We start from the raw sequence: 26,195 nt of genomic DNA, 5'->3' as shown, positions 1-26,195 counted from the left end.
TGATACGTCAGTTAGAATGATCTTGTCTCTACTCGTTGTAGAATAGGGACAGTTGGAACGAATCGGCGTATTTTCTACCATTGTTTTGAATCGCAGAGTCTAAGGCGAGCGGTCCTGCTGCGTTCGGTGTTAGTGGGTGCAAACCGAATGTGATCAATAGAACACTGACTCACAGAAAACCATTGGTTGCTACTGGTTTCGGTCGTACGCTTTGCACCTGTGTATTCATCGCAAGCGAACCTCGCATAGACGCATCTTTTCAGCTTTCACAAATGTGTAAGGGAAGCAGGACAGTAGTATTCGTCCAGTGCGAGAAATCGTTTTTCAAAAAAGACATGTGTTGTGGTCGAGATTCAAAAGGAAAAGTCAGTGGTATTGGGGTCAAAAAACAAGAATCGATTATTACAATTTGGACCGCGAGTTTGACTGCTTAGTACAAACTAACAGAATCAACTGTACAGGAGCACCAGCTAAAGAATGTGCCTCAAGTAGGTAAAACTTACAAGCCCGTTAAAAGTTCATAAATCAGGATGCCTAAAGACCAGAAATCCACAGCCGAATCATGTCCTTTATTCAAGATTACTTCGGGTGCCATATATTCAGGTGTGCCACAGAATGTCCACGTTTTGCTTCCACTGGGGACTCGCTTGGCAAATCCGAAATCAGTCTAGAGGAGAAAAAAATTCCAACGGACATAGAGCTTCATGTGTTTAACTTATCAGCGAAAAACGCTAGAAAATTAAGTAAATACTGCATGAAATCAATTGGTGGGATGACAACGAACCAATAAGTTCACCATACAAGTGTAGTGATTGAATTTCCCATTAGTGCGGTACGACATATTTCTGTTTAAACGTTTTGGAATGCAGCATTAAGTGAACCACGATCCCTTGCTGGCTGATTCTTATAAAGTACAACAACTTATTTTGTTTAGAATGATGGGCTGGAAATGCAACTTCTCAAAAAAATCTGCCAATTAACTTTAGTAACAAATTACACGTGAAAATGAGGCGTATTCAGTAATCCGATTTCACTGAAACTTCAAAAAACCTGAACTAATTGTAATGCTCTTGTTCTGCCAAATTAAGCAACACAATCGTAAGAACTCTAAGTTGCAACGATTGTTCGCGTTTATACACATTTATGTGTAGATGAATTTCATTAATCCCAGTAATCCGTTTATTAAACAGCCTTCTTCCTGAATTTGAATAGGCTTTAAGAAATCCTCGGGCGTACGCATGCTGCGAGACAAAAAGTGAATTTCACATGTCAAAAACGCATCATTCGATTTCGACAATTGCCTGGGATGGTTTTGCGTTTACCGCTTCGTAGTTATTCATTTGGGTACAAACGTACGCTTACCAGATATGCAGGTCAACGACATTCAAACAAGCGTAAGTGGTATACTTCGGAAACGCGGTGTATCTGGATTATTTTTGGAGACGTGTGATATTGGTTCAGAGGTATCGGCAAGATGGACTTTTGGTGAAAAAGCCCAAAAACGTTTAGTGTTAAACGATGAAATTAACTCAAGTAGGCACAGTCAAATACGTCGGTTAATGCAAGGTTAGTTTAGCACAACACTTCCGAATCGGGGCTTTGCATATTCGGGCTAATTTTAACAGGAGAATGGATGCTGGTGGTTCAGAGGATAAAATGCAGCCTGCCTAAAAGGCTCAAGGAGATTAAACAAAGGCGGCGAGATTGCGGATTAAAGTTGTTGATATGCCACCACATCATGATATTTTCGCCAGTGAAATAAACGCTGTAGTTTCCTACCGACTGACTCCACTTCGCAACTGGTGGAAACTTGGCAAATGTCTTTAGTGGGTGAGTTTATATTCCGTTCTAAAGTGAAGATCATGCATAATAATGACATCACGTTCACACTTGATTCGTTTAAATACTTCGCTCGGCACGATTTTTAAAAGTGCTCCCCCATCTATGCTGCTGAGCTGCTCGTAAATCGGTATCTTGCTCCAGCAGATTTCGGAAACATCATTGTAAATATGATCGATTATATTGCTAATTCATCCTGGACTCAGAAAATATTTGGGACGGATTCTGAAGCAATTTTTTCATAGAAGGATGAGGAGACTTTTGATATATGAGGATTTCGTTCCGTAAGTGAAGCCAGTCTATGCTGAAAACGAAAAGCACTGTACCGCTTTTTCATCCCTTTTGGGAATCATCAACAGTGCGCATCTCATTAGACTCCAGAGAGTCTTGAAACGGCAATCCCCTGGGAAGTAGTTTAACACTTAACCGTTCGGCTACGAGCGGCTGACCAGCAGTGTGTGGGTCCCGGGATTGAAAGATGAGTGGCGCTATATCCTACCTAAGTGCGAGTTACTCACACTACTGATCAACTGCCCGCGGCCGAACGGTTAAGTTTTCAAACTACCGGCCAGGAGGTCATAAACAAAGGCGGCGAGATTGCGGATTAAAGTTGTTGATATGCCACCACATCATGATATTTTCGCCAGTGAAATAAACGCTGTAGTTTCCTACCGACTGACTCCACTTCGCAACTGGTGGAAACTTGGCAAATGTCTTTAGTGGGTGAGTTTATATTCCGTTCTAAAGTGAAGATCATGCATAATAATGACATCACGTTCACACTTGATTCGTTTAAATACTTCGCTCGGCACGATTTTTAAAAGTGCTCCCCCATCTATGCTGCTGAGCTGCTCGTAAATCGGTATCTTGCTCCAGCAGATTTCGGAAACATCATTGTAAATATGATCGATTATATTGCTAATTCATCCTGGACTCAGAAAATATTTGGGACGGATTCTGAAGCAATTTTTTCATAGAAGGATGAGGAGACTTTTGATATATGAGGATTTCGTTCCGTAAGTGAAGCCAGTCTATGCTGAAAACGAAAAGCACTGTACCGCTTTTTCATCCCTTTTGGGAATCATCAACAGTGCGCATCTCATTAGACTCCAGAGAGTCTTGAAACGGCAATCCCCTGGGAAGTAGTTTAACACTTAACCGTTCGGCTACGAGCGGCTGACCAGCAGTGTGTGGGTCCCGGGATTGAAAGATGAGTGGCGCTATATCCTACCTAAGTGCGAGTTACTCACACTACTGATCAACTGCCCGCGGCCGAACGGTTAAGTTTTCAAACTACCGGCCAGGAGGTCACGGGTTTGAGACTCTCCGGAGTTTTGTGAGATGCACACTGCTGATGATTCTCAACAAAGATGAAAAAGCGGTACAGTGCTTCTCGGCTTTTCAGCATAGATTGGCTTCACTTACAGGACGAAATCACTACAAAAATCCCGAATCTCCTCACACTACCACACTATATCAGTAGCTCAGTGGAAGAATAAACTTCACCCGATGAGTGAAACTTCTATCTGAGAAGTCGTTGCTCGAGGAGCCAGTCAACACGTGTGACCGCGTGATATGGATCCCGTGACTGAAGGATGAGCGGCGGTATATCCTGTCTAAACGCGAGTTAATCACACTGCTGATCAGCCACTCGTGGCCGAACGATTAAGTGTTCAAACTACTAGCCGGGAGGTCGCGGGTTCGAGACTCTTCGGAGTTTCGTGAGATGCGCACTGCTGATGATTCCCAATAATGATGAAACAGCTGTACAGTGCTTCTCGGCTTTTCAGCATAGATTGGCTTCACTTACAGGACGAAATCTCCACAAAAGCTCGATTCTCCTCACACTACCAACAGGCCTTTGACGTTCCCGAAGTCACCATGGAGTACGTGGCAGTTGTCTGCGTATCGTTTCAAAGTATTCGTTAGTTTGACAGGCTTTCATAGTGAAGCATTTTTTCGTGAATAAGATTGTACTTAGCTTAACAGATAGGAAAAAGTACAGCATGCTGACCTAAACCCAGGTTCTTGATGCCTGTTTCTCTGAAGCTTAGGGCATCCAGAACAAATAAACTCCATTTGAGTTGAGAATGAAACTGTCGGATGGTCACCTCTGTAAAATGCTTAAAGAGTTGGAATGGAGAATTTTACCTGTTGCGAATCCACCTTAGATACCATGTAAACTGTTTTTATCAAACTTCAACTACATGTGTTTACAGGATTTTGCATTACAGCGAATCAGCTGATGCCAGGTTATTGAAAGTCAATGAGGTATATAAAAAAACCGGCCTTTCATGGAGGCTTATAAAGGACCGAAAAGTGACCGTCCTACTTTCTGGAGTTTAGTTGTTGACACGACCTACACAGGAGTTTCGTGTCATTTACAAACTTGGATGCACTAATTAGCATGTAGGTTTCTGTTATCTAGTACGTTTGAAGGTAGACGGTAAGGAGCTAAATTTGCGGAAAATTTGGAGTCGTATACACCACGTTCCATTTAACAAACTTTCCTTTCTTCCTTCCTTTCGTTCAGACCTGCAAGCCATCACACAGTAATTCTTCAAGCGAATAATATCAACCCAGCGGGGTTGCCTATTTTCCCTCATCTGTCCTCAGATTTTCCATCATTCCATGTACAGACCACATTCAGGAAAGTCCGCTCAATCAAAGTTCTGCATCAAGTACTAATTCTACGGTGGAATAATCTGGACTGCATATAAGGCAGTGCTGTTTCCATTTGGAGGTCTAGCACCTAGCAGCGGAATCGCTAAACACGGCTCCTTGAATATCCCTATCTTCAGGATCCCTCTAAGGAATTCAATGCTATCTTTAACAAAAGAGGTACTATTGGACCTTTACGATAGAAAAGGTTATTTCGGACTTAGGTCATTGATGCGCCTTCTGATCGGAATCCGACCAGGTTTAACTGATCAAATCCCAGTTAAAAAATTAATGACAAAGACGACTTGATATGACCAGTATCGATCAAAACTAAAGAACCAAAAAGTAAACATAGGTTTGATGTTTGGTAGGATCAAGCCCGTGAAACCAAATCTCCGTTTTCTGATTAAAGAAAATTTCAGAACTAATCCGACAAATGATGTGCTTCTTAAAACAATCTAAAACTGAAATAAGACCGACAACTTGCTTTGCGGTGAGGACATGTTACTTAATGCGTATCTACGGGTTACGCGAGCAACTCACAAATTTGTCTTATTAATCTGAACTAGTGCGCATTCATATACTCGTCTGATTGTCAGTATGGTACCATTCATGTGTGATTCTCCCTGCTTAAAGTGTTGAAATTCACAAGGGCTATAGGCGTATTCAGGCGTTTCCAGGTAAATTGGGTTGGTCTGTAGTGTAACTGAAAAACTAGAGCAGTTGCCCTGGTCCTGATAATAACAATTTCAAAATAATTTTTGGCTTCATGAAAACGCTGCTTTGGGTGTTTATAAACCGATGATACCAGGGTTGATTGGCTGAGTCAAACCTGGGTTTGAGTGGTAGGCTTAAATTATCCACATGTCCTGACAGCCAAAGCAAAACATCGGCTTAGTGTTGTGCTACGAAGAAACAAATTGTTATTTTCGACGATCGTCTTTGTCAGATGCTGATGAAAACTGTCAAGGGGCTAAAAGAAGGAAGGAAGAATGTCTGTTGCCAGAAGGAATCCTATTGTTCCTATTGCTGTTACTATATATATTTGGTCACCAAACATCTATTAAACAAAAGTGAGTAAGTTGTTGAATGAGAATACCGTGTAAATAAGAAGAGGTCTGAATGGATCGCGGACTTTTTGGACTCCGAGTGTATGGATGGGTGTCCCAAAAAGCAGGTCTGTGTCATTGTTAAATCTAGATACTGCTTCCCGAATAATGAAAATGACGAAAACTTGGAAGAAGACTCAGTTACAAATTGTATCCACTGAGTAACGTGCACAATAAGTGAAGTCCAGCCAACCAAATACTGATTTGATCTTGTGTGGAAAAGTGTTAGACCATAACACAGTTTCACTTAAATTGAAATCAAATAAAATACGAATGCTTACCAGTTTGCAGTAACCTTCATTATCCAGTATAAGATTCTCCGGCTTTAAATCACGGAAGATTATGTTGAGTGAGTGCAGGTAGTCCAATGCCTCCACCACACATGCCACATAGAACTGAGTTGTTGTCTCGTTGAAGAAGAATCTGTTTTAAGGTATAAGGATACAGCACAATGAAACAAGGCAGAAGGTCAAAAATGAGCAGAAGACCTTGGACGCCTGCGTGAACACATTCAACACTAGTGACAGAACTCAGCGGAAATTAATAGATAGTAACGACTTTTCGAATCCAAAGACAAGGCTAGCTTTTGAAACAATGTGTAGTTAAGTTACAAAGATGACAGAACACCCTACTTAACTTTACATGGGTTATTAAAACAGTGACAGGATTCTCACATATATTACTTCATTGGTTACGGAGTTGAAAATATTTTGAAAAATAAATTTGAATGTCCTCTTTGTAAGTTCAGTTAGTACCGGAAATACTGATGAATGGCTACAGAATGACCTAATTATCTGAGGATTGTACTTTGCCGAGTGAATACAGTTCATGCAAAATTGGCGATGACCACTGCGTGGCTTTCTACTCTTGGCTCGGAATAATCGATTTCGCCCGTTTCACAAAGCCCAAAAGACATTCATTCGAATGCGCATCTCTTGGAAAAGTAGGTCTGCACTGTCGATCGAATGTTTGTCGGTTTGAAACTTGTCCTCGAATAGAACGAACAAACACTAATCTTTCAGCAGTGCAGTATGCTGTTTTCTACTGCATGAGAAACCCTTTGACGGCACATGTTCTACGAAGAAATAGCGAAGTACTTCCAACTTTTAGATAGGGAAGAAAACACCGCCTTTTTATTTTAAAAGGCGAGATATTTTGAATTTTTCACACGTGCAGTGGAATGCGCAGCTAACTTAGACAGTGGAACAGACTGTCGCCTGCCTGTATAAATCCAAATAGAACATTGACTAACTCATTAGACCTCGTTAGAAAACCCTCGACGAAGCCATTTCTACCTATAAGATGTACGATGAAAAAAACTCGATTTCAATGAATAGAAAGATTCAGGAGTAAAAACAACAATGCATCGACAATATAAAGCAAAGTGATAAAACTTTTGATGGATAAAAGTCAAGGGCTTCTTTTTAGGCTGTAGCAGGATTTTTCAAATGACTTTTCTTTCACAGCAAACGGTTTTAAAATGCAATAAAATTGAGTGCGATGGTTTTCTAGAACGGGATTTGAGACGAAAAACTGTTTGCTAATGTTAGGTCGCTTTCGCACTTGTGTTTAGACTGACTGTGTTAATGGCCCAAATAAACTGAATTTCTTAGTCTATTTACAAGCGTGACTTCAAAATTTCGCAGAAATAAAAAACTGGGTTGACTTTTAGTTAAACCTCACGCGATTTCTATGTAAGGAAATGATTTTTTTTGCAACAAGGAAATTTAATTACCTAATGTCTTTGGTAAATGTGTTTTCGGAAGTTTTGTTGGAAGCGTATATTCCAAGTGGAGATCACCACGTTTATCGTACGTCTAACATAAACGGGTCCTGTCGAACGACCAACATGAGTTTCAAAGGCACTAAGCTAAGTAGAATGAACGTCGTTCGAAAGACGACCAGCAAACCGGATATTGGACCAATCAGTTCACAAGTCCTGCCACTACCTGTTTCAGTTTGTTGCCAAAACTATCTGTCCTGACACAATGCTGCTTAGTCATGCATACTTACTGATCACGTAGTAGCGTCCAGAGTTCACCACCAAGGCAGGGCTCCATTAGTAGATAGACGTACTTCGAATCCCTGAAGGTCTTCCATAGCCTGTGGTAAGAACGATTCAGGTAATAAAAAAGCATTTCCAATAATAATACACTTTGCCATGGCAGTCGCCCCCACAATGAAGAAATCAAACGTTGTTGTAGTTCGGCAGGAAAGTACGGACTAAAATTATACCCAACTGGAAAACGTCAGACACTGATAATCTGCAATATTTCACTCCCAAAAAGAATCAAAATAAAAAATAAAAACACATATGAGACATTGGTTTAACAAGAGTCAAAAATGTTTTTTCCAATATCTGTGGCTTAACACAAAGCACACGTTGTAAACAAGGAGCTTTAGCTTCTGTGAGTTCCATTATTGCGGGCAAAATAAGTTACATAGAGCAATGAGAATATGGGAAAAAATTGGTTAGAGGAAGCTTTTGGATGAACTAATAACAGATTTTCTCCTTTTTAACGTCACTAAGTGCTCCCAGTTTCTTAATTCCTGTCATTTTCATCCTAGTCCTGAACACTGAATTAAACATATGTGGAGTAGAGTTGTACGAGCCTCAATTCTTATATTTTGTCTAAAGACAGGAACAGCCTATCTGTAAACGGTATGTCACCAATTTTATTATCGGCTAATCCAAAATGAATCTAGACTAACCGTGCACTTAATTAAGGCGCATAAATTTTGGCCAGGAAAGTAGTAGGAATCCGTCACGTGCCGCGACGTGTAATTAAAGAATGGATCAGGTTAGCTATCAAAATTGAAAACATCATAGTCATCTGTTAACCGTTGATACAACCAAAAAGAAAAGCAAACTGAAACGGGATACGGACATTCGAAATGAAGGTGATACGAAGAGTCTTGTAGAATCCCTAAACAACTGTGTACGAATTCGTTGGTTCAAATATAAAAAAAATACTCTACCATTGGTCTCTCTCGCTTGCAAATCTCCATAACCAGTAATTATTGCAAAGGAAGATTTTGTAAACAACTGATATCTACAAGAATAAACAAAGCTCAGATTTTATAGAGCCTGGTCTCGAAAGACCGTGGTAGAATACACAAAACGCGGGAGATGAAGACTGCAGAATGCGAATATGGTTTGAAATCTCGCTTCACTGAGATTGTATGTATTGACTGATTTTTGGTTAGTTAAGTTCAATGACCTTATGGGATAATGTAGTGTTCTTAGCCAGTCTGTAAATAGAGTCTTGAGTGGGGCCTCTTCAGCCTGATTTCTGGTAACCAAATACATGGCTTTGAAAATGTTTACAGTAGACGTGCTAGGTTAACTCATTCTGAAATGGGATGCAATTTTGGTTGTAGACTGATGTATACAATGGCGGGCCAGATGTTAGTCCATAAAGAATAATAAGCACGGAAGTTGGTTTAAAACTACTATGTTAATGGGGCATGGCGTCATAACCTAAAAATTATAATCTTGTGCAGATATCCTGGATTGTGTTCGAAAGCTGGGACACATTAAAAATACAAGTACATCGCTGTATATTGGCTAGGTCCTTCAACGTTTTCAGAGAGCCTACAGTGAGGCATCCCGAAATGCCATTAAATAGATTTCATCAAACTTAAACGTAAAGCTTTTCAGGACCGCCAACCTTGAAATGTATCCTCCGTAACCTGAGAAAAACTACCAGGACGGGAAGAGTCCTCCTGTTCTGATCAAACGCGTCGAAATTCTAACAACCACCCTCAAGAAAGAGGACTGTTTCCTTGTAGCACTGCCGAGTTATGTTGATTATGTCACCAGTTTCACTTGCATAATTTAACCTGAAGAGGCCGGTGGTTAGAAGCGCACACAAATTAAACAAAAAATCGTTCCGTTTGTTTAAACGACAGTTTCTCATCAATCTTCAACAGAATCGTTATACATTCGGAAACAACAGTGATGAGAAAGAGAATGAGAGCAATACTACTGTTTTTGATGAAACACGAGTTCAGTGTAGATGGAAATCCGTCTAAATAATCCGAGGTCAAAGCATGCATTAAGTATCCACTTGAGATTTCGTCCTGCTAGTGAGACACTGCTGTGGACTCTCTCATGGACTAACGGTTAGGTATTCATAATATTAAATGTGAGGTCACCTAATACAAGCTGCTGAGGATTCTGAATAAGAGAGAAACAGTTGTACGATAGTTATCACCTTTCAGGATAGTTAACTCTCAGTAACAGGACGAAAGCTTGGTAAAAAATTACCGTCATTACCACAAACAAGGCAGTTAATATGCTTGTGACCCTAAGAGGGAATAGCCACAAAAACAGCCATCAGAAAATTATCGCGACAGTTGTTAGCGGAGCAATTCTGCGACAAGTTGTTAGCACATAATCAGTTGTACTGGATGTTATAGCTGAGGTGACGTAGTGATTTGTGCTTAGCTCATGATAAATGATAAAATTCTTAATGGTTTTTCTTTTTTGTAGCCATGAAACTTCTGGTGGAACTGTTTGTAGACTGGATTTAGATTACTGTGAATGAATACCAACGAATTTTGGTTCTGTTTCTTGAGCATCATCCTTATTTATAAAAGAGGTGTTTGTACTTTCCCTAAAATATTAAAAAAGTATGCTATCAGTAAAACTGAAATCAATAATTAGGCCTTCAGTTTTGCGTGCTCGTCAGACTGGTGTTGTGGGTCTTAAAATTCCGGTCTCCATAATATATGCACACCAGGATGTCTCCAAAGCAATTCTGTTAGTTGGATGCGATATTCTACGGTTGTACTGTTAGTACAGTAGATCGAAGCTAAATAGCAGTGATGCGAAAAAGAGTTTGGTACCTTTTTAGAGTCCAATGGTGCCGTTTGTACTACACTACGATCTAACGGACTGCACACATATGAACCAGCATTGTCTAAAAGGCCTATTTTCTCCGAAAAAGATCCAGAAATCATCCGGAAAGAAAACCGATAGCATGGTGAATAGACAGCAGCTTGATATGTACGTCAGCGTCACAAAGGCTTCGACCAACTAAGTTCCTTATTTTTTTTACTGTGTTTACGAAACTCACCAGTTTCCTTGTTTTTACGGTGTGACTAAAACCTCCATAGAGCTTCAGCATCATCTCAATACAGACTACCATGTAGGTGAAATCCATCGTTGGTGGACTAAAAGGGTCAATGAACAGACGTGCCACAATGAACATCTTTGAAAACTCTGGAGATATCCGGTTCCGCAAATTTCCGGACTGTGGATGAGGACTCGGTTGTTTGACAACTAGCGGTTGAAGTGTGGTTAACCCATGCCGAGGCAAGTTGTGGTATCATGCATTCATAAGTTACACTATATCCACTGCATGTTTGCGGCTACCTGATCTGTCATGTAATGGTCTCTCTGACAAGTTCATGCCATTCTTAAGGCAATTTCCTCGGTGTAAAACTACTTACAGTCTGCCAGTAATATGAGAAGATTTGGTGGTACGCAGCACTTATCAGTTGGACCCTATAGTATTAAGCTACTATCCTGGGGGATTCGAATTCATATCTTGCTAAAGGTTTGTAAAATATGCACTGCTTCTGTTGCTGATGGTGTCCCGACAAGTCTATAATTGTAACTAATAGTGGCCGTTGGCTTGTTCGCTGAGCTGGGCAATTTGATTGCAAACGTTTCATCACAAATCGAGGTGACATCATTAGTGCGTTATTGTGGAGCGTAGTAGTGCGTAGCGGTGGGTTGGTGGTGGCACAACCACCAACCCATCGCTACGCACTACTACGCTCCACAATAACGCACTAATGATGTCACCTCGATTTGTGATGAAACGTTTGCAATCAAATTGCCCAGCTCAGCGAACAAGCCAACGGCCACCATCTACGATACCTGAGCTACCAACATTTTCCTCTATAGTGTAACTAATTGCCAGTGAAATTTTTGTATTGTGAGATTGGTTGCAAAAAGTTTGTAAAATTGTTTTTGACCGATGTCCGTAATTGATTGCCGTTTTTTTTTGGAGAACTCTGAGAAAAACAGAATGTGAACCACCTTCTGTGAAGTCCATTGATTACACCTAGAACCTTTACCTTAATTTAATTTAATTGATTGCCGGCCTTTTTTGGAGAACTCTGAGAAAAACAGAATGTGAACCACCTTCTGTGAAGTCCATTGATTACACCTAGAACCTTTACCTTAAAGAATTTAATTTAGTACGCACAAGAACATTTTTTGGGCTTCAGTGTTATGTTTCCTCTTCAGTTTCCTCACTTTGGACACTTCATCTGTTTTGTTTAGTATAACAGTACCAGGTATCTCGCCTGGCTCCAGTATACTAATATTCTGGTTCCACTTTAACTTCTGCAAAAATCTTTTGTTTTCTCCTATTAGAACACAGATTTACGACATTGGATAGGAGCACCATTGGTTCCTCTTTGAGCCAGTTTTCGTTCCTAAGAGAAGTAGGCTGAAGCTCTCTGATTTAGGAGATTCAAGTGATACTAACTCAACTGTTGTCAAATCAAGGGTCAAATAAGCAATTGCCAGGAATCTAATCATCACAAGACGCAGAGGTGAACTGCTTTCATCACTCCGTGTTATAACCTGAAGCGGCTCATGTTGAATCATTATTTTAAGCTTGTCCTCCGCTCTCAGAAATAACTACGGGTAGCCTGAGATTATCTGGACTTTGATGGTCAGATTATCTTTGTACTTTGGCTTTGTTTATCTCGCATACTTTGAGAAGAATAAGGTAATGAATGGATTTATCTGGGATCCATTTTGCTATCACTGTCTCGTTTATGCGAAATATTGTATAATTTGACATTTTGACATCACATGTCCTATAGGTGTTCCGAAAATTCTGTTCGCAGGAATGCGTGGCCTAATTATGATTAGAGTGACAAAAGTCGGAACTAAAATTACTCAGTACAGATGTACTCCGCAGTGCCACACTGAATTGTGCCATGATGACTGTAATTACCCACAAATTGGACGTGTTTTTAAAAGTTTATCCTTCTTGTTTTGCTAGTACATGCTAGAGAAGGTGATTAACGCCACGGCCATGAAGTCATATCTAAAAATCTATCTATATTTTACAAGGCAGGACAATAACCATGTAGGTAAAATTGTTCTTCTCCGGCAGTAAAAGAGTCACCATGTGTAGCCCAATGGATATGAGCAAATGGATTTATTCGTAACCAATATCTTGATCAAGAGAGATTACGCCATTAGAGCCAAATCACTAAACACTAAATTACTTGTGACTTCGGTGTAAGTCCTATATCCAAAAACCAATCGTCACCCCGCAACAAAAATTGGAGAGCACGTTTGTCTTTGGGTACAAAGATGTATCATCTTTCAGGTGAAAGCCTCGCGTTCTATTCCTCAAAACTGCTACGCACGAGAAAAATACATCTGATCCAGTCTCGGAACTCACTGTTCTCCTTATCCGCCCAAACTCACTTGATCTGAAGTTTGCTGAGACCGTGGTTTTATATTACACGGAGCTTTCACTGTGTGTTCAAAATGGTATTCTGTCACCCATTCAACTCTCGTTCACTTGGTGGCGAAACGAATAGTACATTTTGTTCAGTAGTTCAGTCTGTATGCACGATGAATTTTTTTTTATATTTGAGTTGCTATAGAACGGGTTATCCCTACTGCTGAACATTGTACACGCAACACCACACAAAATGCCATCAATAATCGGTTCTCATTTCCACGATGTATCTTTCAAGAACCCGCAAGGAGGAAAGTGTTTCGTATGACTTGAACATCCCACTATTGAACTTAATAAATTGCAATATTTCAACCGATCCAGTTTCGGTCACTGATTATCCCGTAAGTGGACGTAGAAACAATGATACAATAGTTATCGGACAAAATGAACTAACATCCTCAATTGACGATAAAATGGCTTGTGTTTAACATATTACTACCAATAGTATGTTGAAAAAATTAGCGACTGTACTTCATCTCTATAAATCAAACTTACTTGACAATGAACTCCGAGTTGACCTCCAAAAGAATCGTTTTCTCGTTAATGACATGCTCCTGCTGTTTTGTTCGAACAATATGATTTTTCTTCATTTTCTTCAGAGCAAAACTCTGGCCGTCGCTATCATTCAGTTTTACCTATTAGTACAATCATATAGCGTGGAATCAGAAAACAAGGAGGATGTGTTTAAAATTACTCTCATGTGTATTCAGGTGCAGCTTGGGGCTTTCCATTCGAAACTTGAGCAAGGTTAGTAAACTAAAACAAACATGTAATAAAGTTGGGCAACAAGCTGCATCACATGTTTCAGGATGGCTGTAGTTGATTTGCACATTGTAGTCCCACATAGTTTACAAACTCTCGCAAATTACTTTACACAGTAAAGAAAAATGTCTGGTTCACCTAGCTGAACTGAGCAATATTTTCGTAGCCATAATTATTGTCCTCACTCTTGACTCATCATCTTGTCATCACTCTTGACTCATGAAGCCAAAGTATCTTGCAGCCTTTAGAATCGCCTGCACTGCTTATTGACAGAGGGCTTTCGGCAGATGTGTCACAGTAAAGAACTTGAAAAACGCTTTGAGCGATTCTTTCACATAAAACGCAGACACGATTGAGCATATTCAGTAATTATGGAAAGGCTTGAGACCTTCCGGCACGCGCTGGTAGTAAGGTGGTCAATCTATTTTCTTGAAGGTGCATTGAGTATTGCTCAAGTAATATTATAGTGAAGAGCGCGCACAGTCGATGGGCTGCAAAGCAACCGGATTAAATGGTGGCAACTGGGATAAAATCTTCATCGAGAATAACTGAACCAACCCGCAATATCAACCACCTATAATTGGCTTTGCGAAAAAATTCGCAGTAGGTGTAAAATATCTATCCGTGATAACTTCAATAAAAGTGATCACGCAATGCAGACGTGATGATGGTAGGATGAATGACGCCGTAACCGGTGTGTTTGCGATTGAATCATACTGCTGGTTAGTTGCTCGTGGCTCGACAGCTCTTTCCAAATTTTTGCTTGGGTGATTTTAGGTTCGAAAGATCCTAGACTATCCCAGGATGCAGAATCCCGATGGGTTCTAACAAGGATGAAACATTTGTAAATGACATCTTGGAATTTCATCATTTATTGACTTAAAGTACAGGAACAATTCCGCCCAGTTTCTTACAGTAACAAGTTTCGTGTTATTTGGTCAATATTCAGGGCCTATCGACACTTCAATTTTGACAAGTTCCCTCCCCAGATCCCTATTGGGAAAACTAGAGAAGTGTTTAAAACAGTTTGAGAAACCAAACACGAAAAATATCTAATTAGAATGCAAGTGCTCAGTATTGTTCTTAATTTATGAATTGTCAATACTCTTGCAATTGTTTTGCTGAAAATTTATTTTTTAATTTTCGGAATTAGAGTCGAAAATGGCGCAATATCATGGGTTACACGGGATTATTTTCCACTCTCTGAGAGCGATCTGCTTTAACATTCCGTGTTACATCGCAAAGGGACGGGAGATGATGGAATTTTCTAAACCGTTTGAATTTTTGTCCACTCAAAATTCTGTTTCCGGACAGCAAAAACGAATGTGGAAATAACATCGTCAGCACACCACAAAGACAGGTCAGAGAAAGTTACTGACTGGTTAAGCGCACTCAGTGCTTTAGCTAGTTCTCTTCGATCATTTTATCAAGTTTATCTCCATCAACTAATTTTATGTTTTGGAACGCAGTTTTGCCATAGGAACAAAAATGATTGTCTGCACTCCAATGATCTTTGTGCTATAGTATTCTGCAGCTACAGTGTGTTCACGATAAGCCACCTTGTAGAGGCTGTCTCGTTTATTTTACTACTTCAAAAGTTTGTGGGAGCCCACTGTTCATGATTCGGCTTATTTTTTATCCGATTCTATTTCGAATTACGGAAGTCGCAGTTTGAAAAACATAGGACGCAAGTCACACTAACAAATAAGGTCTTTTGCCGTGTTACAGCACTAAGCTTTGACATAGACATTCTTCAGCCTCATTTACAAGGTTAGTACCCGAGTTTCTTTTAAGCATCTTCCGGTAAGGAACTTCATGCTCCATTATCGGAACAAAGCGGATATTAGACAAATGATACGTACAGGAATTTGTGCATTTCTTTCACCTAGTATTGGGTTGTTTTTGTGGTTGTTTTTTGCTGTTTAATTCAGAAATTGGGATAATATTCACTCGCGTCTCCTGTTTTCAAAAGGAGAACGGCCTCCCGTCCAGAGCACCACTAAGTTGTGAATGAACTACCCAAGAGATGAACTTTTATTTGACTTTAGTGATGCTCAAAAACTAAAATTTTCTCAAAGCCCATTGACCCAATAAAAATGTCTATCCTTTTGCTTGCACAGGCAATGACCAGTAAACTTAGTTATCTAAAATTTCTGGCCCAATAGCAAGCCCACAACGTCGGAGCTCCTAGCTTTTCGTTCATGTCGTTTTGTACAACGACTTGGTCTTTGAAACTGTGAGGGGTGAGTTGAAATGCTTATTCTCGCCGCGTGACGCACAATAAAAACAGGAAGCTAAAGTGAGGCTAATCTTTCAATTGTCTGGTCATATTTTAGAGAACTTTGCTATTACAGCCCAATGTAATGTTTTTGAGGAAAAAATGCTGAATGCTGCCTTCAGTTTTTTGAGCAAATCTGGTTTCTTAAGCAGTTGTAAGAATCCAACTGACACGCAACATAAAATGCAATTTTGATATTTCGATTTCTGAAGTTGATTTCCTTCTTGCTAGATATGAGTTTATAAAAAGCCATCTAATAAGCAACCTCACTTTGAGAGGGGATTTCTTGCGTTCTGAGGGTTTCCTTCTTGTATGGTTAAATTTCACCAATTAACCCAGCTTGGAATGTGTCCTAGCTTCGAGCCGATTGGCTAATGAGTGTTTTTTATCACAACAATACTTGGTTGTCTAGTCGTAAGCGTTAAAAATGAATTTTTAAAAGGCAGTGGTGGGATGTGTGTGGTTCTACGAGATTCCTAAAAATGGTAATTAATTATCCTGATGATGCTTAGTTTTTGCAAAACCAAAACCATCACAGCATTTTGCTTTTTGTGTGTGAACTCACGCGCCTTGACCGAAATACTAGCATTATTTTAGAATACGACTTGTTCGAATTTGGGCGATGTGCTAACTTCCAAAACCACCAACATGTGATTTTGACTGCTTTTTTTGCAAAATTGCCACGATAATTATTTAATTGATTTCTGAGAAATTGTTTTGCGCACGAACTGCTAATAAACACTTGGAAAATTTAGATTTCGACCTAAACAAAAAAGGACACTCTCAGAACTACTTGAGGTTTAGTTCAATAAATGTGAAACCACATTCAATTCGAGGTAACACTTTTTGGAATCTAACACGCGATTTGTCAGTTTTCGGTTAAAGAAACGAATGTTACTGTTTTCGACAAATAAACTCATTTACAACTCAATTTAGTTTCCACAAAAGACTCAACCGAATCTTTCGTTTGTGACATTCTTTAACTGAGTGTGCTGCACAAAGACATCCTCATGTTCCAGTTGGTATGATATTTGAGACATCGCATTATAATTCTGTAATTCTGTAATTCACAAAGTTGAGAAAAACCAATCGACAGCCTACGGCTATTTTTACTCTTCTTGGGGCTTATCAGGTAGGCGCAGTCCCCGAGGTTCTATCAACCATATCATAATTGAGGGATTTATTTGAGATTCTTATGAAAACAAATATGATTTGCAGATAAGTGTATTAATCGAAATCTAATCCAATTTAGCGAAGCACAATTTGAGTTCAATTATAACACAATGTTAGGGAAACTCGAGGACTGTACCTACCTGATGGCCCCAGAAACAGTGAAACCGGTCGTGGGTTGTCGAAGAGTTTTTAGTAACCTTGTGAGTAGCTTGTTTTATGATAATATCGCTGTTATGGTATTTATGCTATCGTGTTTTAGCCAGACGTTTGATCTGACCAAGTGTTTTCGTGTTTTTTATACAGACCATACCCTTATGTTTGAGATCTGCAACGATGACATGAAAGTGGTATTGAATTCATCTCTATCCCCACTGAGTATTGTCTACAATATAGCTACAGACCTTCAGCATTCAAGACAGCGCTCTACAGCAAACCAACTTTGAGCTCCACCAGTTCAAAGATAGTGTTTGATGTTTTATGGTTATCAGCATTATTTCAGGTAATTTATCCCAAAGTATCAAAAACTGAAGCATTCGTACTTCCAGGGGGCAGTGTGTGTTTACCCATTTTAATGCCCCTTGGCTCGAAAGAAAGTGAACTCGGTTATATTCCGTTACTAGCTGCCACTTCCAAACACAACATTAATGAGCCCTGTTTTAGAATTTGCTCTTCGAAATTTCAGTAGAAATTCTATCCTTTAAGCTTACGTTTGCGACCCAAGAGGTGCTTTGGCAATTTTGCATCTCTGTTTGCAGTCATTACCAGAAAATCCCACGTGTGTATTAAAGTCCTGGTCATTTTGCTTTTTGGTAGAAAACTATACCATTTTGCCAGAGATGGCTGATCAGCAATTATGATTCACACGGAACATCACACCGCACATTGAGTTATCAAGCAAAGTCGGCCATGTAAACTAGTTGCAAGTTACCGCGCTCATCAGCTAAAATCTGTCGTGTGACAGTGTTCAACCACCACACGAAAAGTTACGAGTTCAAGTCTCTCCGAAGGCTTGCCAAATAAAGATGAATGCAAAATACATAAAACACAAGTATATCACTTTGTGTGTCAGGCATGGACTAAATTTACCCGCAGATGTAAGTCCCACGTGAAAGTAAGATAAAGATTTACGTAAAATTAATAAACCGCCTAGTTATAGTCTAAATAGCACGAACATCTTACTCGATGGTGCTCAAGAGCAGAAAATACTAGGTTGCAATGCTCAGTCCTGGCGTAAAAAAACTTACGACCAGGCTTTTTAAATTATTCATCCAGTTTTCTTGAAATTCAGTCGTTTCTGCAGTAATATGTACTTTGGAATGTCTCTTATCTGTATTCGAAATGTGGCCACGAACCATCCCCAATGGTTTCAATTCTGGAACAAAACAATGTTTGAAGAGACCAACTCAACGTAAAATAGCCGGTTACTCAGCTGTTTCTGATTGGCATTGCCGAAACAATATATACTGGGTAAATCCAATCACCTATACAATGCACTCCGTATGCGTGCATAATTTATTGAAAATAAACAGAATGAATTTCTGTCTGATTACGTACCAATTCAACTCGACCAAATCCACCCACGCCCATTGTCCCAATAGTCTTCAAGTTTTCCAAAAGAACATGGGAAAACCGAGTGCGGTCCTCGAGCTTCCTTCATGATAAAAACGAGCAAAGGTAGGTCAGTTTGAAAGAAGCCAGTCTTTTCCTCTATATCCTTAGTGACATCTTATGTTAACCCTGAGGTACTATACAATGAAAAACAGTCAGATCCAAGCTTTGAACACCATACTTACTAATTCAAAGTAGAAACCACTGAAGCAACTTTTAACCGAGACTTAAATATGACTTTTTGAGACAAAACAGATTGAGTAAAATATGGAGAAACACCTAAGACTGAGGAAACGTCATCGTAACCTAATATACAGACAAGATAGCCCACTGTTTATGTCCCGAAATTTTTAGCGCCGTTAAACCCAGAGGACATTTGGTGGATGCTATTGGTGGTGAAACTCAGCTCAGCAACGACCGCAGGATTCCGCTTAAATAGTGCGGCACAATAAACTTGAAGCCCAACGAGGTTATCGGGTGTTCGGATTTGGGGCGCACATTTTCCCCTACCACAGTAAGCCACATCAAAAATGTATGAGGCGGAGTATTCAGAGCTGGATAGAGCACTTTTCGGCAACATGACTTGATAAACAGTGACTATGTGGTCCTTTCAGAACAAGTATTCCCCTCTGAAATGACCAATGTGAAGATTATATACCCCTCAAGAAAGATTACTTCCAGGTGTTCCGTTGAAGCCTTGCTCAGTGTAAGTGATTCTAGGTGGTTGCTCCAGGAGAGGTCGAGTAAACACAAATTGCTGTTAAGATAAAAGGAACCAGTTGATCATTTGGAAACAAACAGCTATAAGCCGCAAAAGGGACTCTCTTTGATGTAAAAGGTAACTCGGCATGAAAAAATCTCCTCTGTCCTAGTAAAATATTTTGTTTTCATTTATGATATACTTTTTCTACACACATTGCAGGAGAGTGCTACAGTCAAGAGGCTAAAGTCAATTTCTTTTCCTCAACATTGATAATCCTGGTATGAAATCGATTTGGGTTCAGTTAATGATGTACTGTGCGGTACTTACTTTTGCTAAATGTTTGTTCGTACGCAATTTACTTTTTCTGGGTTTTACATACAAAAAGCCTTGACTCTTTAGATATGGGCTTTAAAATTGGGAATGTAGAACAATTCAACTCAAGTGGCTTCATTCTCCATACGAAATTGTTGCACTGCTTAACCCAAAGTTCATCTGACTGTTCTGAAAACTAGTAATTATCCATCTGTTCCTTGTATAACTTGGGAAATGTTAATCAAACCATAGCTTTTAAGCAACTTCCTTCTTCAGCAGAATATTTACATTCCAAGCAGCTCTTTTGTTGCCATGAGCACGAATGCTGTCATAGATTTCCTTTTATTTGTCCACAGCTGTGCAGCTAACTTCGCAGTTAGAACAGAACATGCATCTGATGAATGTCGCATACATGAGCTTGGTTCGCAAATGCAGTTGCCACTATCCCTCAAACGAAAGTGTCATTTTTATGATTTTTATAATATAGCAATCGAGACTAAACAAAATGTGTTAAAACGAGAACTTGAATAAATCTAGTTGATAAGCCTTTAGACATAGGCTCAAGACACGAAAACACATAATCTCAAGTTTCTGCAACTCATTTTTTTAATTTGAACATATATTTCCATGACACAGCGGCTAGTCAGCTTAGTATCAGAAGGTTATTTTCGAAAAATTGGTTCCTCCATAGCTTCATCCTTAATGGGACCACTGTACTTTTATCTTGCATTCTCGTTTCTGATACATAGCAAATGTCGATTTCGCGCGAGCTCACTGTGGGAGAATAAGCAGTTTGTTGTTCTGTCTGTTTCAGAGTGTGAAAATTCAAGGCAGTCAAAAGACTGATTCAAGAGCAAGGCCCAGAGATTTAATGTGGAATACGAAACCAACTAATGATTTTAGAAGGGGGAAGTTGGGTGGAGCGAAGATAAATAAATAGTGTGTGAAGAAGAAGGAAGAGAAGAAGACTGTTCCTATTTAACGCCCTGGTGTATGCAGTAGGTGAGGTGACTCGGTTGATGACACTACACAACAGACGATGTGGAATGAAATGTAGAAATCACTTTGTTTATGCAATGAGATGCTTCCAGCAAAGTAATCACCGAGCAGACGAACGACAACCGGAGCCGTTTGGCTCAAAAGCCTGACCACAGTGCAGTAGACTTCGGCAAAAATTTTGCTTTATCCCTTTTTTGAAAAGCAAGTCACTATACATGGTTGAATCTCAAAATTCAGAGTACTAGGTTACCGTACTGACAATATCTCCATTTAGCGACCTTGTGATTAGTTTTCTTCCGACTAACGCTTAGACGGATATTTAAAACCCAAATCTTTTCCAGCTTAAGCTTTCACTTTAACTACTTTGATCACACTCAGCATATAAAAAGTGGTTAGATACGGAATTGCTGCTTATTCCAAAAATCTTATAGATGAGTGTGTAAAGGCTTATAATTGTGTTCCTTTAAATCAGTTTTAGGCACATTCAAGTAAACTTTAGAGATACAGCATATAGGGCTGGAGCTAACAGGGCTCTTTCAAATCTCGTCAACAGCGCACTGACATTCAGATCTAAATAGGCTGCAGAACAAATCCTAGCGAAAGCTAAAAAAGCCAGTGCTTCTATAAATGATCATGCATGGGATTTAGTCGACTTGGCTACGAGTTCCAGTGAGTTTATTTCATCCCCTCAACTCTCTTCACCAGAGACTTGTAAGTGGTTAAAGCCAATGAAGTATTGACGTGCTTTGCGTGGCTCACAAACTTTCCTTTTCTTTCTGTTTAATGCTTTTGAGCAATTTATGCGCGCCATATGAATAACACTAATATTTTTCACGTCTATGGACTGGTTTGCCGTAAAATAATGTGGAAGGTAACATTCAACTTTTCAGGTTACCCGTCAGACCAAAAACTTAAAAAAACGAGCCAGCAAATAAAAATGTACATCAAGTCACTTACGAAACTTGACGGATTTTCAAATCAGCATAGTGACGTTGCAGCGCTTCCAAATCTCCTATCAGCGCATTGTATGAACTGAAAAGCAGCACAGTTTGATGAATTTTAGAATATAAACGCAAAATGTTTTAATCCAGTTAATAAAATCTGCATCAATAGCGACACTTTTATTTTGATTTGCTCGATATTCAGGTCAACTCGACTTTAGTTGTTTATATTATACCTCGTAAATACTTCAGACTAGTTTAAACCAAACATTGTCCAGTTTTCCGCGTTCATGACTCACCAAATCAAACTACTTTTTGTTATACCAAAATAATCAGGGCCCTTTCACCAACGCATACAACTTCGTAAATTTTAATACAAGTTGCGAAGATTCTAAAACTTTGTAAAAGTGATGTTTCACTCCCCTACAATAGCATAAGAAAAAACTATACTAAAGCAGTTCTGTCGGCCACGATTAGGAAGTTGAAACAGGAGTTCCCTAATGGCTTTGCAAATGTAAGGCTATCTGCACACGAAAACCGCCGGACTCATTATAAACTGACTTAATGTTTAATAAAACTACCAGAACCCATTTGAAACGTTTATTCTCTATCAACTAAATGTTTTTCACATTATCTTGCACGCCATAGTAAGGTTCCTTGAGAGTTCTGTATAATGTATTCGATCAAGTTTCGTGCGAAGCTTTTTGGGGCACTATTTTTCACTATTTTTTCATCTGAAAGATTCCCATTTCGGAGTTAAAAGTAACCGAGCGAAAAACGGATCGTGCTGCAATGAAATTATCACCCTGTTGATCAATGAATCATTTCCTATCTTGAATTATCAAAACTAATATTGTAAAATATGTATTGCGTAATTTGTTGTAGACTGCCTAGTTGCCAGATATCTGACTTTCCTAAAATAATAAACGACACATTTGAATGTTTTTTTTTAACTCAATGGTCTTCAGTTTACGTGTACCACATAGGAACGTCAAAACACTGTGGGTTTTTTTCGGGATTTATGCATAAGTACAATTATTGGTGTTTGCTTCAGCCAACTACCATGAAATAACACTACTAAGCGGTAACGCCAACCAGAACCTAAATAACTATATCTACTGTGATCTAACGATATTACTGTCTAAAATCTCCTTCAAGTTTTTCCATTACGATTCATTTGTAGATGGCAGACACGTCACTATCCGACAGGTTATGTTTTCACATTCATTACCCCATGAACGAGATCAATTGTTACGGATGGGTTGTGGTGATATGGAAGCCGAGTCGTCCACGCTTCACTTAATTTTTTGTCTACTCCGAACTACTGATCGCAACGTCATACCCATAGCGTTACATTTGTCTAGCCAGTTAGGATTGATTGAAAGATTGCAGTTACCTGGCAACAACAAACTGTGTGTTGATAAGCTGCAAAACGGATTCACTACCACAATGGTTGCCTTAATTTAGCTAATAAAAAACAAAGGTGAATCATTCAGCCGGAACCCAAGTGAGAGGCGGCGCAAGCAAGAGAGCAGCCAGCATTGCAACTGAATAAGGTCTGCTTATTGTTCTGGGCTAGGTGGTACATCTTCAGGTGATTCGACCAACACCTCTATGTTTAGGCAATTTAATCTCAGTTGCCGGAAGTAACCTCAAAAACAGTGAAAATACGGTACATCAGTAGCTGACAATCTTTGGTAGAGGAGCCTCAAGAAAGTTTTCCTTCACATCTGTCGAATTTATATTTAAATATATCAACAAAAAACATTGCCATGCATTAACATGAAAAACTAATGCGGTATATATCAAATCTTGGTCAACCAAATAGCTGAAATATAGTGGGGCAAGGCTACAAGGTAGACGACAAGCGTTCCCCCCGTGGGCAAACCTGTTCCCTAACGAAAACAGCTGCTGAATTTTTCTCCATAATGATGCCCTCGCTTTAAAAATAAACGTACATATCCCACCGAGCGTGTAAAGTAGAATACGTTCGAAGTGAATTTAACCGATGCCAACATTCCCCAAACTAAAGGGTGTTTAAAAGTCTTAGTTTAACTTTTGAGCAGAGTGTCCCAGCAGACTATCCGAAGGTTGAATTTCACACCAATAATCAAGAACGTTTTTGCGTATAAACCTCTAAAGTTTGATATGAGGAAGTAGCTGAAAATCGGCAGCAAAATTAGATAGGCATTCACTCGTAAGCTGTGATGCTATATCTTTACCCAGACTAAGTTGCGATTGTCTACTTTTTCATATGCTGATCGTTTATTATTCACAAATAAACGGTACGAACATTTAAAATAGTTAGCAAAGACGACTTACTCAAGATCGAGTGTCAAACAGGTGACACCGTCTGGCTCCCCAGCCACAATGTTGGCAGTTCGTAACGTGTCTCTGTCGGAAAAAAAAACACAAAATTGAGGAAGGTTGATCTAGAAGTGAATTCGGCTCCAAGTAAAATCAAAATAACCCTATCGGCTGTTTTTTACCATTTGTGAAAATAATTTCACCATACCCAAACATGTGTTCCAATTCTACTACAACAACGCCGTTGATTTATCTACAAGCAGCGCTTTTAGAATAATGATTTCAGGAATAAAAAACCTACACTTTATGCATGGCAATTGATGCTGGGCAACACCATGGCACTACCACGAGATGACCTCCACTCTTTTGCAGGGTATACTTGTTTTCTTTAATGTTATGAATAGCCCTTCGAAATATGCATTTGAATACTTGATGACCTCGGCTAACGGAAATGGAAGACACACACCGTGTCGCTATCATTATCCTCCTGTTATTTTAACATACTCTCCCCGTTCATCAGTCTCCTAAAACTTTTCATTAGCAGAACAAATATTCATGCTCATTCACCATTATTTCTAAGTCTCAGCAGATTGTGTAGCATTGGAGCAAATTATACATACCTGCTATGTACATTCTAACACAGTAGTCCAAAATTTAGTTCCGGGTATAAGTCACGTGTGATTTTGGCCGGTTTGAATGAAGCTAATATCTGGTGACTGGTTTACGATGAGGGGATGATGAATTGATAATGAGAGTAACTTGAGATTTCTTGACATTGGTAAGCAACTTGTCCCAAAAACAGGTCGACTTTTGGAGGAAAACACAACAAACTGCCGTCCTTATGACTTCAAATCTCGAAAATGAATAATTTTTAATATGATAATAGCTATACGGCGCTTAAGGAAGATAAGGACTTAAACAAGAAAATCAAAATAAACCCAGAGAACATTATGGAACTGGACCTGGTAATCGTTATGAAATGTCGTTTATGTTTGATTCACAAATCGACAAAAGAGACCGATAAAGTCACAGGGAGCTATTTACTAAGGAAGTGGAACCTACGGCGCTGTTCATTCCGCTTAATTCAAAATGTTCTAAGGATTTTCGAAGGCAGAAGTAAATATTGGTTGAGGGGTTGAGAAACGTTTACTGCTCACAAAGTTGCATTCCGAGAATGTGACTGATATTGACTGTATCCTCAGTGTACACGGAGCAGTCCATTGTTCGCGCGATCTAACAGGTAGCTAGTATTTATCGATTTGGTCAGGAAAAAAATCCATAATGTAATGATGGATAATCATAAATTCACTCTTGTAGCACTACGCCTAGTGAATTGATATAAAGACCGCTGACTCCTTGTATTAAGGGACTTGGCTTTTCCCAGTTTTAACCCAGGTACAATAAAAATAACTTGTAAGCAAATTAGTATGCCATTCTGTTCATACATAAGGCGGAAATCTAGTTCAATTCGTTTGTTGCGGGGCCAGAAGTTTGGAGTCGTAAATTGTCGTTGTGTTTTCACTGAACCAGATGATTTGTCACTCAACTTACTTTAAAACACTAATAATAATAGCTTCAAACGCTTTTCACAAACTCTTTCGACTACTTTTATCAACTGAGGGCAGAAGTGCATCGTGGCAAAGACTGATCACTCTGTTGCAAGTTTCTGAAAAAAACGCGTGCCGTAAACACCTCTGGATTATCTCAAATCTTATTAACCTTAAACATGAAGGATCTGATGAACAGCGCCACAAAGTTAGCTTGTGGGCTTACCATTTATGGTTATCGCGAGATATTATAAGAAACAAGGGCTTAACGGGTACTTATGAACTGCTTGTAGTTGAGCGTTTGGCAGATACTTTTGCAGTTAGTTTGGCTTCTCTTCCAACCCTTATCTAGGTAGGCTTTTTCCAAGTATTTTTTAACTTTGTGAGAATTCTTATAACCTTAAAGTGACCCTGAGTTCGTAAGAAAGAAGAGTTCGAATTTACCAGGTAACTA

The 26,195-nt window shown here is 39.3% G+C and overlaps 2 protein-coding genes across 2 annotated transcripts in view; one reads left to right on the top strand and one right to left on the bottom strand.

Annotated features, from left to right (window-relative positions):
• Window positions 1-26,195, top strand: part of T265_08732 (hypothetical protein) — a gene marked incomplete at both ends in the record, with an annotated part of 83,095 nt that overhangs the window by 14,869 nt on the left and 42,031 nt on the right. The window contains 2 exons of the mRNA XM_009174617.1: window positions 4,373-4,391; window positions 13,711-13,858. Of these exons, the coding sequence (XP_009172881.1) occupies window positions 4,373-4,391; window positions 13,711-13,858 (167 nt within the window). The remainder of the gene's footprint in view (window positions 1-4,372; window positions 4,392-13,710; window positions 13,859-26,195) is intronic.
• Window positions 1-26,195, bottom strand: part of T265_08731 (hypothetical protein) — a gene marked incomplete at both ends in the record, with an annotated part of 59,661 nt that overhangs the window by 5,309 nt on the left and 28,157 nt on the right. The window contains 6 exons of the mRNA XM_009174616.1: window positions 504-667; window positions 5,891-6,032; window positions 7,623-7,712; window positions 13,607-13,746; window positions 18,879-18,975; window positions 21,904-21,978. Of these exons, the coding sequence (XP_009172880.1) occupies window positions 504-667; window positions 5,891-6,032; window positions 7,623-7,712; window positions 13,607-13,746; window positions 18,879-18,975; window positions 21,904-21,978 (708 nt within the window). The remainder of the gene's footprint in view (window positions 1-503; window positions 668-5,890; window positions 6,033-7,622; window positions 7,713-13,606; window positions 13,747-18,878; window positions 18,976-21,903; window positions 21,979-26,195) is intronic.

This window comes from Opisthorchis viverrini, assembly GCF_000715545.1.
Source record: "Opisthorchis viverrini unplaced genomic scaffold opera_v5_238, whole genome shotgun sequence".
In the NCBI taxonomy this organism is placed as follows: Eukaryota; Metazoa; Platyhelminthes; class Trematoda; order Opisthorchiida; family Opisthorchiidae; genus Opisthorchis; species Opisthorchis viverrini.
This window is presented reverse-complemented; position numbering and strand designations above follow the sequence as displayed.